This window comes from Vombatus ursinus, unplaced genomic scaffold (genome assembly GCF_900497805.2).
Source record: "Vombatus ursinus unplaced genomic scaffold, bare-nosed wombat genome assembly UNPS02014794.1, whole genome shotgun sequence".
Taxonomy (NCBI): Eukaryota; Metazoa; Chordata; class Mammalia; order Diprotodontia; family Vombatidae; genus Vombatus; species Vombatus ursinus.
The window spans coordinates 4092769-4110057 of NW_020954572.1; the positions used below are offsets into that span (position 1 = coordinate 4092769).

The 17289-nt window shown below is 36.8% G+C and overlaps 1 protein-coding gene across 1 annotated transcript in view; it reads left to right on the plus strand.

The window, feature by feature from the left end:
* Window positions 1–17289, plus strand: part of CATSPERB (cation channel sperm associated auxiliary subunit beta) — a 238521-nt gene that overhangs the window by 33828 nt on the left and 187404 nt on the right. Inside the window, exons 2-3 of the mRNA XM_027870178.1 lie at window positions 8668–8756; window positions 9918–10064. Coding sequence (XP_027725979.1) covers window positions 8668–8756; window positions 9918–10064 — 236 coding nt within the window. The remainder of the gene's footprint in view (window positions 1–8667; window positions 8757–9917; window positions 10065–17289) is intronic.

A 17289-nucleotide genomic window follows, 5' to 3' on the forward strand; every position in this document is an offset into this window, starting at 1 on the left:
TTCCTTCCTTCCTTCCTTCCTTCCTTCCTTCCTTCCTTCCTTCCTTCCTTCCTTCCTCCCTTCCCCCACCCCTCTCCCTCTCTCTGTCTCCCTCTGCCTGCCTCTCTCTCTCTCTCTTTGTCTTTCTTTCTTTCTTTTCTTTTGTTTGTTTATGAAATTGTTTACAAGCATAAATTTCCCCTAAGGATGCTCTGGTTTCCCCCTCAAAGTCTTGGCATATTGTTTCCTTTCTATAATTTTCTTTGATGAAATTATCTATTACTTCTATGACTTATTCTTTGACTCAACAATTCTTTAGGATTAAATCACTTGTTTTAATTACATCATAAATTTTAATCTTTTATTCAAATACCTATAATGTAATTTTTAATTGTGCTGAGCTGCATGTTTGTGGGGTTTTATTTCATAGAATATGATAAATGTTTGTAATGGTGCCATGTACTAGTTAAAAATGTGGATATTAATTTCATTTTCCCTTAGGTGTTTTCCAGAGATCTACCATATCTAAATTTTTTATTCTAATCATTAACTTCTTTCTTGTTTGTCTGTCTCTTAAAAATTGTTTAGTATTTATTTTTCCCCAGTTACACGTAAAAACAATTTTTAACAATAACTTTAAAAGCATTGAGTTCCAAATTCTCACCCCGTCCCCATTGAGAAGGCAAACAATTCAATATAGGTTATAAATGTGTCGTTTTGCAAAACATTTCCATAATAGTCATGTTGTGAAAGAAAATAGACCTAACCCTCTCCCCTCCAAACAAAAAACCCTCAAGAAAAATAATGAAAGTTAAAAAGTTTCAATCTGTATTCAGACACCTTCAATTCTTTCTCTGGGGATGAATAGTATTTTTGTCTTAAGTCCTTCAGAGCTGTCTTGGATCATTGTACTGCTGAGAATAGCTAAGTCATTCACAGCTCATCATCTTAAAATATTGCTATTACTTTGCACAAAGTACATTTCACTTTGCATCAGCTCATGTAAATCTCTGGGTTTTTCTGAGAGCATTCTGCTCATCATTTCTTATGCTACAATAGTATTCCATCACAATCACATACCACAATTTGTTTAGCCTTTCCCCATTTGATGGGCATTCCCTCAATTCCCAATTTTTTTGCCACTAGAAAAGAACTGCTATGAATATTTTTTGTACATATCGGTCCTTTTCCTTTTTTTTAATCTCTTTTGGGATGCAGACATGGTATTGTAATGCTAGGTCAAAGGGTATGCATGGTTTTGTAGCCCTATGGGCATAGTTCCAGATTGCTCTCCAGAATGGTTGGATCAGTTCACAACTCCCCCAACAGTGAATTAATGTTCCACTTTCCTTCTATCCTCTTCAACATTTGTTATTTGCTTTTTTGTTTTATTAGCCAATCTAATAGGTATGAGACAGTACCTCAGAATTGTTTTAATTTTCATTTCTCCAATCAATAGTGAGTTAGGGTATTTTTTTATATGGCTATAGTTAGCTTTGATTACTTCATCCGAAAACTGTTCATATCTTTTGATCTTTTATCAATTAGGGAATGTCTCTTATTTTTATAAATTTATTCTCTATATGTTTGAGAAATGAAGACTTAGAGAAATGTGCTTAAAATTTTTTTCTCAGTTATTATTGCTAACTGTATTTCCCTCCATCTTATTTCACCCTCTGTTTATTTTATTTACTCTCTCATTTCACCCTGTCTCTTCTCAAAAGTGTTTTGCTTCTGACTACCCCTTCCCCCAATCTGCCCTCCCTCTTATTACTGCTCCCCCTTTATCTTATTCCCTTCCCCTCCTACTTTCTTGTAGGGTAAGGTAGATTTCTATACCCAATTGAGTGTTTATGTTATTCCCTCTTTGAGCCAATTATTTTTTTTTAAATTTATTTAAAGACAATTTGGGTTAAGTGACTTGCCCAGGGTCACACAGCTAGTCTGTGTCAAGTGTTTTGGTCTGAGGCTGAATTTGAACTCAGGTCCTCATGACTTCAGGGCTGGTGCTCTAGCCACTGCACCACCTAGCTGCCCTTGAGCCAATTCTTAAGGTTCACTCATTCCCCCCACCTTCCTCATTTTCCCCTTCAGTGTAATAGCTTTGTCTTGATTCTTTTATGTGAGATAATTTACCCCATCTTACCTCTCCCTTTCCCTTTCTTCCAGCACATTCTTTTCTCACCTCTTAAAAAGATAGCATCCCTTCATATTCAACTCACACCGGCACCCTCTGTCTATATATACTCCTTCTAACTGCCCTAATAATGAGAAGGTTCCTGTGAGTTACAAGTATTATCTTTCCATGTAGGAATGCAAACAGCTTAACCTTATTAAGTCCCTTATGATTACCCTTTCCTGTTTACCTTTTTATGCTTCTCATCAGTCTTAAATTTGAAAGTCAAATTTTCTATTCAGCTCTGGTCTTTTCCTAAAGAATTCTTGAAACTCCTCTATTTCACTGAATGTCCACTTTTTTCCACTGAAGGATTATACTCACTTTTGCTGGGTAGGTGATTCTTGGTTGTAATTCTAGCTCCTTTGCCCTTTGCAATATCATATTCCAAGCCCTCTGATTCTTTAATGTAGAAGCTGCTAAATCTTGTGTTATCATGACTATGGTTCTACCGTACTTGAATTGTTTCTTTCTGGCTGCTTGCAGTATTTTCTGCTTGACCTAAGAACTCTAGAATTTGGCTACAACATTACTAGTAGTTTTCCTTTGGGCATCTCTTTCAAGAGGTGATCAGTGGATTCTTTCCATTTCTATTTTACCCTCTGGTTCTAGAATATCAGGGCAGTTATCCTTGATAATTTCTTGAAAGATGATGTCTAGGCTCTTTTTTTTGAACATGACTTTCAGATAGTCCAATAATTTTTAAATTATCCCTCCTGGCTCTATTTTCCAGATCAGTTGTTTTTCCAATGAGATATTTCACATTGTCTTCTATTTTTTCATTCTTTCGGTTTTGTTTTACAATGTCTTGATTTCTTATAAAGTCATTAGCTTCCATTTGTTCCATTCTAATTTTGAAGGAAATATTTTCTCAGTGAATTTTTGGACTTCCTTTTCCATTTGGCTGATTCTGCTTCTTAAGGCATTCTTCTCCTCATTGGCTTTTTTGACCTCTTTTGCCATGTGGGTTAGTCTGTTTTTTGAGGTGTTATTTTCTTCAATATTTTAATGTCTCCTTTACCAAGCTGTTGACTCATTTTTCATGATTTTCTTGCATCACTCTCATTTATCTTCCCAATTTTTCCTCTACTCCTCTTACTTGATTTTCAAAATTCTTTTTGAACTTTTCCATGGCCTGAGACCAATTTGTATTTTTCTTGGAAGCATCTTTGGATGTGGGAGCTTTGACTTTGTTGTCTTCTTCTGAGTGTATGTTTTCATCTTCTTGGTCACCAAAATAAATTTCTATAGTCTGAGTTTTTTCATTGTTTGCTCATTTTCACAGGCTATTATTTGACTTATTAACTCTTTGTTAAGGCAGGGCTCTGCTTCCATTGTGGAGGTCAAACTGTTCCAAGATTCAGGGATTTTACGAAGCTCTTTTCAGAGGTACTTCTAGGGACCTGTAAGTTTTCAGTTCTTCCAAGGTGGTATGATCTAAGGAGAGGTGTTTACTCCTGTGCTCTGGTCTGTGAGTGATCACAAACACTATTTTTTGCCCTGGAACTGTGAGGAAGATCCCCTCTCCACTGCTGCCACAAGTTCTACTATGCTATTCCTCCTCCTTGCCCCAGATTGCCCCCCAGGACTGTGGCCCAGATCCAATTATGGGCAAAGCAACGGAGTCCTGCCTCAGTCCCAGCAAAGAAACCCCTATAATCTCCTTCTGACCAGTTGTTAGATCCCCTTATTGTCTATGGGCTAAGAGCTCCAGAAGCAGTCACTACTGCTGCCACTGCTGATTTAGTCACTCCTTGGCCTGGAAATTTGTTTCACTCTGTCTTTTTGTGGGTTCTGGTGCTTTAGAATTTGTTTAGAGTCATTTTTTACAGGTATTTGGAGGGGTTTGGGGGAGAGCTCAAGCAAGTCACTGCTTTCACTCCACCATCTTGGCTCCACCCCCCTGATTTAGTCATTCCTAAGGCCTTCTTCGGGTTTGCTGGGTCCTTGTCTGTGCTGGCATGGGCTGTGCTGGACTGTGCTCCTCTCTCAGTGTGGTGCAACATTGATCTTTCCTGCTCACCTTTCTGATTGTCTTGGGCTGGAAATTTGTTTCACTCCATCTTTTTATGGCTTCTGCTGTTCTAGAATTTGTTTAGAGTCATTATATAAAGGTATTTGGAGGGGTTTGAGGGAGACCTCAGGTGAGTACCTCCTTTTACTCCTCCATCTTGGCTCCACCTCTCTTTTACATGTCTATATCTGACAAGGGAACATTGAGGTTTTTAATGATTATACTTTTGCTGTCTGTTTTTTGTACAATTTGATTAGCTTTTCCTTTAAATACTTAATTGCTATAGCATTTTGTACATATGTAAGTATTAACATTATTATATTGTATATGGCACTTTTAAGCTTAATTATATTTCTCTGTTTAACTCTTTTTAACATTTTTTTAACATTTAACAATATTTTATTTTTTCCAATTACATGTAGAGATAGTTTTCAATATTCATTTTTTTAAGATTTTGAGTTTTAAATGTTTCTCCCTTCCTCCCTTCCCTTTCTCCTACCCAAGACAGCAAGCAATCTGGTATAGCATTAGGTGGATATGTAGCAATGGGTGGATAGCATTTTCCATCATGAATCTTTTGGAATTGTTTTGGATCATTAAATTGATGAGAAGAACTAAATCTATCATAATTAATCATCACACAATGTTGCTGTTACTTTGTACAATGTTTTCCTAGTTCTGCTCACTTCACTCACCTGCTTAATTTTTTTTTTTTTGTGAGGCAGTTGGGGTTAAATGACTTGCCCAGAGTCACACAGCTAGTGAGTGTTATGTATCTGAGGTCCTCCTGACTCCAGGGCTCTATTCACTGCTGCCCATACCTGATTAATTCTTAATGAATTTATTTTTAATGTTGTCTTTTCTGAGGTCATGATTTTTAGCCCCACTTTTCTGAAATTGCTTATGGCTTAATAATAATTAATTTGACTCTGAATGTATATTTTTAGCTTTCAAATGTGTCTCTTATCAATAACATTGTTAGTCTGCTTTGTACTCTATTTTGCCAATGTCTGTTATTGATAAATTCATCTCATTTAGTTTTGGTTGTTATTTATGCATTTCTCTATGTGTCTCCATTCCCATCTTTCTCATTGAAAAGAAGAAGGAGGTAGAGAAAAAGACTTAAAGTGATTAGCACTAGTAATCTATGGTTGGACTAATCTTTTCCTATTCCTTTTTCCTACCTCTCTTCATTAAGTCCATTTCTTGATCTCTGGTTCTTATACTTTCTTTCTTTGCCTTAGTCTATTCTCTATGATTTACACTACAAAGTTGACACGTGTTGGTTTGATTATTTTTCCTTCTGACTATTCCCTCCCTCTTTAGTCCTTTTCTTTACTTTCCTTGCCCTTACATCCACTTTCCTGGTTATATTTAATGTATTTCTATGTTAAACTTTCTTTCTCTGTATCTGTTTCTTTGTTTTTTCCCTCAACCTTTCTTTAGTTCAGATAAGAGGGAGGATCTTGAAACCCCCATTCCTCCCTTCTATGACTCCATTTTCATATACTCATATTCTCACACACCCTAATTATTGCTAAATAGAAAATTCCTCATCCTTCCCTTCTTCCTTAGGGTTTTCCTTTTTTACACCCTTTTCTTCACTCTCTTACAACTAACTGAATGACATCCTTTGTGTACCTTGAAGACAATGTGGTTTTGAAGAAAAATTTGTTTTTTTTCCCCTTTATTAAAATGTGAGCAATTCAGCATCATTTAGCTATTTCTAACTGCTTAAATCTAATTACCTTTCTACATTTCTCTCGACTATTGTGTTTTTATTTCAAAGTTTTTCCGTGGCTCTAATTTTTTATTAGGAATATGTAAGTCTTTTATTCTACTAAAGGTCCATTTTCCCATTTAGGATAATGTTAAGTTTTTCTAGGGAAGTTATTCTTAGTTGTAAGCCCTTGTTTTTTTGCTTCTTGAAATATTGTTTTTTTTTAAAGCAAGATACTTATGGATCTACGTGCTTCTCTATGATGAAATTGTAAAACTGTGATTTTTTTTAATGTGAGGTCTCTAACTCCTCTCCCCCTTTTTATGTACTAGACCAGTGACATTTTGTAAGGCAGAACCTCATAATCACTGTCTAATACAAAAATTTCTGGTTGTTCTTGTCCACTAGGATATCTCTTCCCAACTTGAAATAATAATAATAATAGGAAGCATTTATATAGTGTCTATTATGTGCCAGGCATTGTGCTAAGCACTTTATAAATATTATCTCATTTGATGCTCATAATAATGCTGGGAGGTAAGTGCTATTATAATTCCTATTTTACAGATGAGGAAACTGAGAGTAGGTAACTTTTCCAAGATTGGTTAAGTATCTGAGGCTGGATCTGAACACAAGTCTTACTGACTCCAGGCCTAGTGCTCTGTCTACTAAGCCACCTAGAGGTCTGAGACCAGTTGTATAGTTTTCTTCAGTGATCTACAGAAAGACATTAACAAATAGTCTTCACTCAGGTTCTTTGTCCTCTTGGGAAACAGTGGGATAAGATTCACCCTGTGGAGCCTGAATCTTAGTTGCTTAAGTGTTACAGGAGCTTCATGTGTAGAGAGAGGAGAACCAGTCTCTCAAAACTCTTTCTGAAAATTATTGAATCAACAGATCCTCTAAGTGACTGTCATTTATTTATTTATTTCTTCTTCTTCTTTTTTTTTTAATCAAAGAGACCATCACCTTTCTCTTTCTCTTAAACTGCAGAAGTAGACCAAAGCCCCAGTCAGATTACCAAAGATGACCTCAACCATGATAGAAATTTTATTGGCTGGTGGTTCAGGTTGTGGTAGAGGGTATTTTTAAGCTCTCAGTTAAGAAGGAAAATCTTGAGATGTGTGAAAAGAATATATAAATGTGGAGGAAAGGATGGGAGGAGTAGGCACCATATAATCCTCATTCTTATATGAATTAGATAAAGGATTTATCTGAAATAACTGGATGACTGTTACTGCCCATTCCTTACAAGCTCACTTACATATTTCCATTTTCTAACTCAGTATCTGTAATTCCTAACTGAGAGCTAGAGAGAGGCTTTTGGACTGCTGATCATTTCACCTTAAAGATGGAGGAGGGGGATCTTTCTCAGAAAGCTGTAGTTCTGAATTTATTCTTCAAAGCAGCATCATATAGTGGAGAAAGCACTGGTCTTGGCATCAGGAGACCTGAATTTAATTCCCATTTCTTCTGTTTACTAAATGTGTGGCCTGGGGGTGAATCACTTCAAATATATAAGATATTTTCTTATCTATAAAAGGCAAGTAAAATACTTACAGTACCTTATCACTGGTTATTTTGAGGAAAACATTTTGTCAATTTCAATGGAAAAGTGAAACATTATTAATCATATTATTATTATTAATCATAATCTAGTCCCTTCCTACCTTTCTAGTTTTCTTACACTTTACACCTCACTGTCTGCTACTCTTTGATCCAGTGACACTGGTTTCCTGGCTGTTCCATGAAACAAGACACTCCATCTCTTGGCCTCATACATTCTCTCTGGCTGTCTCCCATATCTGGAACACTCTTCCTCCTCCGCTCCCAACTATTGATCTCCTTGGCTTCTTTTAAGTCCTAATTAAAATCCTGCCTTCTACAGGAAGCCTTCTCTCTCTCTCTCTCTCTCTCTCTCTCTCTCTCTGTCTCTCTGTCTCTCTCTCTCTGTCTCTCTCTCTCTCTGTCTCTCTCTGTCTCTCTCTGTCTGTGGTTTTTTTTTTTGATAATTATTAATTTATTTTTAGTTTTCAACATTCACTTTCCTAAGATTTTGAGTTTTAAATTTTCTCCCCCTCCCACTTCTTCCCCACCAAGACGGCATGCAATCTGATATAGGCTCTACATATACATTCATGTTAAGCATGTTTTCTCATTAGTCATGATGTAAAGAACAATTAGAACTAATGGGAGGAACCACAAGAATGAAGCAATAAAACAAAACAACACAGGAAAAGGAGAGCAAATAGTATACTTCCATCTGCATTCAGACTCCTTATTTCTTTCTTGGGTGTGGACCCAATATCTCTTAATTCCAGTGCCTTTCTCTTTTAATTATTTCCTTTTTATCTTGTATAGGGCTTACTTTGTGTATATTTGTTTTACATGTTGTCTCCCTTATTAGATTGTAAACTCCTTAAGAGGAAGAAATGTCTTTTGCCACTTTTTTGTAACCGTAGATCTTAACACAATGCCTGGCACACAGTAGGCATTTAATAAATGCATATTGATTGATTGATTAATCATTTAACATTTGCAGTCTTACTTGGGGATTTTGTTAGTTGTGCTTCACTGACCAGTTCTCTCCAATTAGGAGATGATTTTTCCATTTTCCTCAGTAATTTCCCCCTCCCAGCCACTCTCCCTGACCCTGTTAAAGAGACAACACTAATTCCCTGTTAGTTCCAATGAGTCATTATCAACATTTTTCAAACTGAAGGTCTTAGTGGAAGTTGTTGTATATCAATGTACATATATTATTTATGTATTATCTAGGAGCTTCCCGGGCAATGTTATCCTGTTCTTCCTCTGAACAAATGGAGCATACTGATCTAATCAAGCTATATCTTTCCTCAGAAAACTTGGTAAGTTATATTCATTGCTTATATTAACTCTTCTCCATTGCTTTTTGGATGTGTAGTATTTTTATCAGTAATGTGATGCCCTCTTATACAAATTAGCTTATTTTAAGTTTGAAGGTTAATATAATATCCACAAAGATCCATTTAGTTCCCTTGTTTTGGGCTGCAGGAAGTTTGTTTTAGATGAAGAGTTCTGAGTTTATTTTACCACTCTGAGCACTCAGGCAAATTCCTGATACCTAGACAGAGGTTAGGATCTTTGCCTAATCTTACATTTAAATCAGTTTCCTAGTTAACTTCATTGCGGTTGAGGCAAAATTGTGGTTTACTGGGAACAGCTGGGTAATGAAACAACAGATTATTATATTACTGTCTTTAGATAGAGAGAAATTAGGAAAGAGAAGTTAGGAAAATAGCTTTTCATGGTACTTCTCTCAGGGAGCCCTCCTCTCCAAGAGGTGTATGGAGCCAGTGATTCTTGCTAATATTTCCCTCTTCCGCCATAGTTTAGTTCTCTGCTGTAAGGCTTCCCAAAATACTCTGCTTGCTCTAGTCTCTCCAATCCAGGTGCTCAGAATCTCTTCCTGTGATTCTGAGATAACTTCTTTTTAAAAATACACTGCTAAGCACATGACTGGTCTCATACATTGGCTCTGATTACTTCAAGGAGGTGTACAGTCTCACACTCAGTTTTGATTGTTTGATTTAAAAAAAAAGTGTTCTCATCTAGTTAAGCCTAGATGGGGGTGGTTTCAACCCAACCTTTACAATAGCATTATAGTCTATTGGAATACTTCTCTTTTCAGAATTGGGAAGAGATAATTCTAAATGGATGAATGATTGCCCCTCCAATTACCACCTTACCTATCCAAATAACCATTCTATAGCTGTATTGAACACTAAATGGACCATTCTGTCATTGTAGATGTGTTTTTATAATATCTCTATTTTGTTGAAAGCTGATCCTTCTCTGATTCAAAATGTGGTTGTACACAGGTATAAATATCATCTAATGTCATTTTATCGTTGTCAAAAGAAATTGGAAATAGTATAGTCTTCTGTTCTTCCTTCTACCCTGTTCCTTATTTATAAATTGAGATGAAACTCCCATCTATCCTTCCTTTACTTACCCACATTTGATATTTTGATTTTTCCCCCCCAAAGGTTGTACAGTGTTTTTTCTTATCTGGAATTAAAATTAATGAAAACACAGAACACACCTTAAGTCTGCTCACATCAAGAGGAATCACTCCCAGTATAACAATTAAAAACAGCACTTACGCTGGTGTCTTTCACTTTAATTTGTCACAGGTAATTTTATTCGGTGATATTTTATCTCTTGCACTGATACCTAACACAACATATGTGGTTTCTTTCCATTAGCAACTTTATTCTTGTAAAGGAAATATTTTTAATATTTTAGTTTGTGGATCTTGAAAAAAAAGATGAACTAGAGTCAGTCATTCTAGAAATATTGAGCAATTATACAACATATTGGTGGGGATCCAGAATGATATCAATTACAAAATAGAATCAATTCAATTTTCTCAGATGTCAACATCATTCCATTCTGATATTGTTAGTGACTTCTTCAGTTGGACTAGATTTTTTTTAATTGTTTCTTTATTGTTTATTATTTCTTTTTTGCTATTATTTTTTGTTTCTTTATCTCTGAGTTAAGTTCATAAGTTGTCTTTTTGTAAAATTTTGGTTCTATCTTTATGTTAAGGAAACCTGTTATTTCTGTACCACTAGCTGTCCTCACCATGATGCAAGTGGACTCAACCGATCAGCTTTCTCTAGTTACAAGGAAAAAAATCCTCATCCCTTCCATCAATAGAAACTAGATGACTTAATCCTGTGTCTTGCCTATGTGCTGTCCTATTTTTATCCACATTCCCTAAAGTATAAGAAGTCTTATAGGCTCTTTTGGCTTGCTGAGGAGCTGAAGACCCCATTTATTGGTAACTGCTAGCCTTAGCAATAAATTGAACATGCTCAGAACTTTGTTGCCTCAGTTTCCCTTAATTTCAATCAGGTCAGTTGATGTACTTTCATCCAGGAGTTGAGAGGGGACACTGGCCCCTGGGGCAGTCTCTCTGAGAAAGTTCCTGAGAGCACCTTGGTGGTATTTTCATGGAGAGACTTCTTTGTAAGAGGCTACCTTGAAGGTCAGACTCCAACTCAGTTTCAAATCAGCTTCAGCCAAGGTAAAACCCCCATGCTGTTGGGAAAGTTGCAACTTTGCTTGTTTGTCTTTGTGCTCTGTTTGCATTTACTTTAACTATTTGGCAATAATTAATAACTATGCAATCCAGGAAATCCCTCTAAGGGCGTAAAGCATGCATTGTCAGTATATCTCCAGGGCAAGAAGAGATTGGGGAAGCATTGAAAACAGGGTTTTTTCCTAGTTGGAAAAGGAAGGTGCATACCAACTATGCCCCTTCAGAGAAGTCATTAGATGGTCCTTGGAGAATTTTTCTTCAAAGGGAACCCCAGTTCAAGTGAGAGGGATATTTCCCATTCAAGAAGGGGTTGGGGAAGTCTGGAAACAGAAATTCGTTCCCAGTCAAAAAGGAGGTAACTAAAAATAGAGCAAAATTGGCCTAAGACATATAAGAAAGGCCCCACATCTGGCCTGAACAGGGACTTCTACTTGTGCACCCTAATTTTCAAGTGTTCTTGTGTCTATCTTGTCATGTTGTCGGTGTTTTGTATGTCAAACTAGCTTTTTCTGGAGGCCTGGTCAGCCAAAGGAGAAGGAATGGAAACCTTTTTCTTCAGAAAGAAAGTCTCTCTCTGTCTTTTAACTCTGGCCAAGTTGGAAGAAAGACGAGACACAGATAAGAAGGAATCTTTGTTCACAGTCTGCAGAAATTTATGATATCATAAACTAATTAGAAACTAAATTTGTGACTGAAAATATAATTTTCTCTATAGTGAATTTCCAAAATATGGTTTGAATGTTTTTATAAATGCTGAAGTGCTTTAGTGAGTTTTGAGGTAATACTCTTGTAGAATTTGTTTTAAGGACAAATAAGAATAAAACTATGAAAGTTACATAGAAACAATACTTAGATTTTTTTTTATCATTCTTTGTTTGGAAAGTGGATTTATTGTTTTAGTGCTAGGGAAGAAAGTGAATTCACTGATTAGAGAAAGAAAAAAAATGTGTTTTGAAGCTTACAATTTAAATTTATTTAACACTTAAGAATTGTCTATTACTAGCTCTTTCCTAGAAGCTTGTTTGAAATAGGGAGCACCTGAAGAGTAAGTAAAATTTAATTTAGAAAAATGTTTTGGTATTACCCATGTGTATTCTTCTGTTAATGATGTTAACAGAACCTAATTATTTAGATAAACTAGAAACAAGGTTTTCAAAAGAAATTGCCTAAGATAATGCATTTTAAGCTCTTAAGAGCCCCAAAGGCAACAATAGTACTGCAATTAACGGGGGTTGTATAAGAAATTTTTTTGTTAAATTACTAAGAAGAAATTCAGTGGAGATTAGTTCTATAGATAGTCTGGGATATGATTGGGAAATAAATATTAAAGGAATATTGAGCAAGGAAAGAAGGGAAGTGTTAAATCAGAATATGACAAAAACAAGACAGGTACATTTTTAAAAGGATATAAAAAGATAAGATGAACTTGGTAGATATTTGAAGAAAGTTGTAGTCTGTTCATACTGACTGTTAATGAAAGATTTGAAAGTAAAGAGTTTGAAGTTTAGGAAAGAGAGATTTGAGGGAGGTTTTGATCTCATTGGGATAAGAAGGACATGGGAAAATTATGTGATTATTCTTTATGCTGTGGAAACTTTAGTAACAGAATTGTAGTATAAAATTCCTAGGCTCTAAAGCAGAAGGATAGGAATGCGAGGCTGCCATGAGACTATCCCTATTTCTTCCCTCAGGTTAAAACTGAAAAGCAGAGAGGATTCTGGGAAGATGGCAGAATAGGTCAGAAAGTTCCAAACTCTCAAGATTTTTCCCCACAAAAGAGATAAAATAGTGCCTCAGGGCAAACAAAGTGTGTATGGGGGAGTTGTGGTGGGTAAAAATAAATAATAATAGGGGCATAGTAGGGGTCCTCCTGGGACCATCTGAGAAGATCAGAAGAAAAATCCCAGGAAGACTGGTCCCTGTGAAGAGTAAACACCTTCAGGCTAGGGTTCAAGTTAAGAACAAGTGGCAAGCCCTGGGGTTAACTGGTCTGGGAGGTGACTTCAGCCCCAGCCACTGGAACTTTTTACTCCTGGAATAGTGAGGAGAGTTGGTAGTCTGAGTCTAGGAAGATCGAGGTAACCTCTGCTGACAAGGAACATCAGACCCAGCTGTGCTGCAGAGAGTGCAGAGTGGCAGGGACTAGAAGGAACTAGCACACACTGGGCGAGTGCAAAAGCAGTGGTGTGGAATGCCCCTGGACGTGAGCGCTTACAGGAGGCTGAAGGTTTGGTTTTGGCTCTAGATTAGTGGGGAGAACTGAAGATTTGGGCAAGAGGCAGCACCTCCCATACCACAGGACCAGAGGTGATTACCAAAATTAGCCTATTACTCCAAAAAAATGCATAGGCAAAGGAGAAGGAATCCAACTATAGAAAGTTATTATGGGGATAAAGAAGACCAGAGCAGGATATTGAAGCAAAGAAATACCCCGAAAGAATAATACTTAATGGTCACCTGCCTGAAAAGGATTCATAGAAGAACTTAAAAAAAGACTTTAAAAGTCAAATGAGAGAAATGGAGGAAAAACTAAAACAAAACAAAACAAAAAACAAAACAAAACAAAACAAAAAACAAAACAAAACAAAAAACTAAGAACAATCCAAGAAAAAAAAAAGATTGTGAAGGTTAACCAATTGAAAAAGGAGATCCCGAATATTTTTTTAAAAACTTAATTAATTTTTAGTTTTCAACATTCACTTTCACAAGATTTTGAGTTCCAAATTTTCTCCCCATCTCATCCCTCCTCCCACTCCAAGATGGCATGTATTCTGAATACCCTTTCCCCCAATCTGCCCTTCCTTCTATTACCCACCCCCTTCACTTATCTCCTTCCCTTTCTATTTTCCTGTAGGGCAGGATAGATTTCTATACCCCATTGCCTGTATATCTTATTTCCTAGTTGCATGTAAAAACAATTTTTAACATATGTTTTTAAAATTTTGAGTTCCAAATTATCTCCCTTCTTCCCTCCCCACTCACCTTCATTGAGAAGGCAGGCAGTTCAATATAGATTATACATGTGTAGTCATGCAAAACACTTCCATAATGGTCATGTTGTGAAAGACTAACTATATTTCCCTCGATCTCATCCCACTCCACATTTAATCGAATCTCTCCTTTGACCCTGTCCCTCCTCAAAAGTGTTTGCTTCTGATTACTCCCTCCCCCAATCTGCCCTCCCTTATATCATCTCACCTTCTCTTATTCCCTTCTCCTCTATTTCCTGTAGAGTAAGATAAATTTCCATACCCAATTGAGTATGTTATTCCCTCCTTAAGCCAAATCCAATGAGAGTAAGATTCATTCATTCCCTCTCACCTCCTCCCTCTTCCCTTCCACTATAAAAGTTTTTTCTTGCCTCTTTTATGTGAGATAAATTACCCCATTCTAACTCTCCCTTTCTCCTACTCCCAGTATAATCCTCTCTCACCCCTTAGTCTCACTTTTTAGATATCATCCCTTTATCTTCAACTCACCCTGTGCCCTCCATCTATATATATTCCCTCCAACTACCCTAATACCGAGAAAGGTCTCATGAGTTACAAATATCTTGTTATCTTTCCTGTTTACCTTTTCATGCTTCTCTTGAGTCTTGTATTTGAAAGTCAAATTTTCTATTCAGCTCTGGTCTTTTCATCAAGAATGCTTCAAAGTCCTCTATTTCATTAAATATCCATTTTTTCCCCTGAAGGATTATACTTAGTTTTGCTGGGGAGGTGATTCTTAGTTTTAATCCTAGCTCCTTTGACCTCTGGAATATCATATTCTAAGCCCTCTGATCCCTTAATGTAGAAGTTGCTAAATCTTATGTTCAAAATGTTTTTTGAACTCTTCCATGGCCCAAGACCAATTTATATTTTTCTTGGAGGCTTTGGATGTTGGAGCTTTGACTTGATTGTCTTTTTCTGGTTATATGTTTTGACATTCTTGGTCACCAAAATAAGATTCTATAGTCTAAGTTTTTTCCACTGCTTGCCCAAGTTTCCAGCCAATTACTTCACTTTGTAACTCTTTATTAAGGTAAGGCTCTGCTTCCAGTGTAGAGGGTGTACTGTCCCAAGCTTTAGGGGTTTTGTGTAGCTGTTTTCAGAGATATTTCTAGGGACCTGTAAATTTTCAGATCTTCCAAGGCAGTTTGATCAAAGGAGAGGTATTTACTCCTTTCCTGGCCTGTGCTCTGGTCTATGAGTGACCACAAGCATTCTTTTCTACCTTGGAACTGTGAGGATTCCCTCTCTACTGCCACCATGAGCGCCTCCACTCCAGTGTTCCTCCTTGCCTGAGGACCACCATCCAGGACTGCTACACAGATCCAAGCAGGGCAAAGAAAGAGAATTTTGCCTCAGTGCCAGCAAAGAGATCACTGCAATCCCCCTCTGATCAGCCACTTGATCCCCCCCACCATCTGTGGCCCAAGAGCTCTGGAAGCAGCCACTGCTGCCACCCCATAGTTGTGCCAGGACTGGGGCCAAATCATTTTCTTCTTTCACCCAGGTCCGACAGACCTTTCCTACTGACCTTCTAAGTTGTCTTTGGAGTTTGTGGGTTGAGAAGTCTGGAAACCACCACAGCTGCCAGTGATTCAGTCCCCTGAGGCCTGCTCCAGGTTTGCTGGGGCCTTGTTTTTGTGGCCCATCCTGAACTGTCCTCTTCTAGCCCAGCACAACAGACCTTTCTATCAACCCATCCAGGTTGTCTTGGGCTGGAAATTTATTTCACTCTGTCTTTTTATGGGTTCTGCTGCTCTAGAAGTTGTTTAGAGCCAATTTTTACAGGTATTTGGAGGGGTTTTGGGGAAGAACTAAAGCAAGTCACTGCTTTTACTCCACCATCTTGGTTCCACCCCCAGATCCAGAATCTTAAGGAAGAAAATGACACCTTGAAAATTAGGATTGGGCAAGGCAAAGCCAGGGAAGTTATAAGAGATCAAGAAATAATTAAACAAAATATAAAGAATGAGAAAATAGAAGATAATATGAAACATCTCATAAGTAAAACAACTGATCTGGAGAACAGATCAAGAAGAGAAAACATAAGAATAGACTACCTGAAAACTGTGATCAAAAAAAGAATCTTGATACAATATAATACAAGAAATAATTAAAGAAAATTGTCTTGAATCATTAGAACAAGAGGGAAAGTTGATATAGAAAAAAATTCATCAGTCACAACTTGAAAGAGATCCTATGAGGAAAACTCATAGGAATATTATAGTCAAATTCTGAAACCCCCCACCTCAAGAATAAAATATTAAGAACAACAATGAGAAACAATTTAAATATGACAGTGCTATAATTAGAATCACACAAGACCTAGCAGCAGAGACGCTAAAGGACTGCAGGTCTTAGAACACTATATATTGAAGAGCAAAAGCATTGGGGTTCTGGCGAAAAATATCATACCCAGCAAAATTAAGTATAATCCTGAATGAAAAAATTGGGCATTTGATTCAGACTTCAGTACCTTGTTAAAAAAAAAAACACAACAAAAAACAAACCTGAACTTAATAGAAGGTTTGACATACAAGAGCATAGAGAAACATAAGGTATATACCAAAGACTGATTACAAGGGATTCAATAAGGACAGACCATTTACCTTTTACATATGTAAAATGTAAAACATATGTTTAAGGTTGTCATTAGTAATTGGGTAGATGGGGGAAGAGGGCTGGTAGTTCTGGTAATCTACTTTCATTGGGAATGGATTTAAGAAAGAACGATACATACATATATATATCTAGAAGGATATAAAAATCTTCTAAATTCAGAAGAAATAAAACAGTAAGGAGATAAGGAGGGGGGAGATGATAAGGGGGGAGTCTCTAGAGGGGAGAGTGAAGGAACAGGTTATAGGAGGTTTTAGAGGGGTGTTTCGATTTATGGGGATGGGAGGATAGGGGAGGGATCTTTGGAGGGAGGGTAGGCTAAGTAATAGGAGGACAAGGTAGTGTGTAGAAATAAAGTAGAGAAGTTAGGAGGGGCAGGAAATAAGAGATATGCACAAACATAAAAACAAAGATCAGGAGCAGAATTTGTTAGGGAAAGTGCATGTCCATATCTGTATATGTATGTATATATGTACATATAGGTATATGTGTATGTATGTATCTATATCTATATATAAATATATCTGCACTTAATTGTAGCCTTCTGGGTGGGTGGAGGAAGTGTGAAAAAAGAACAAAGTAAAAAGTGCACAGCAGAAAACAAAAGATAACTTACAAGGAAACAAAGAAAAGATGGACGGTTTTCAACACAATGTGTAATATTTATCATATAGGCTTTCTTGAAATGATTTATTGCTACAT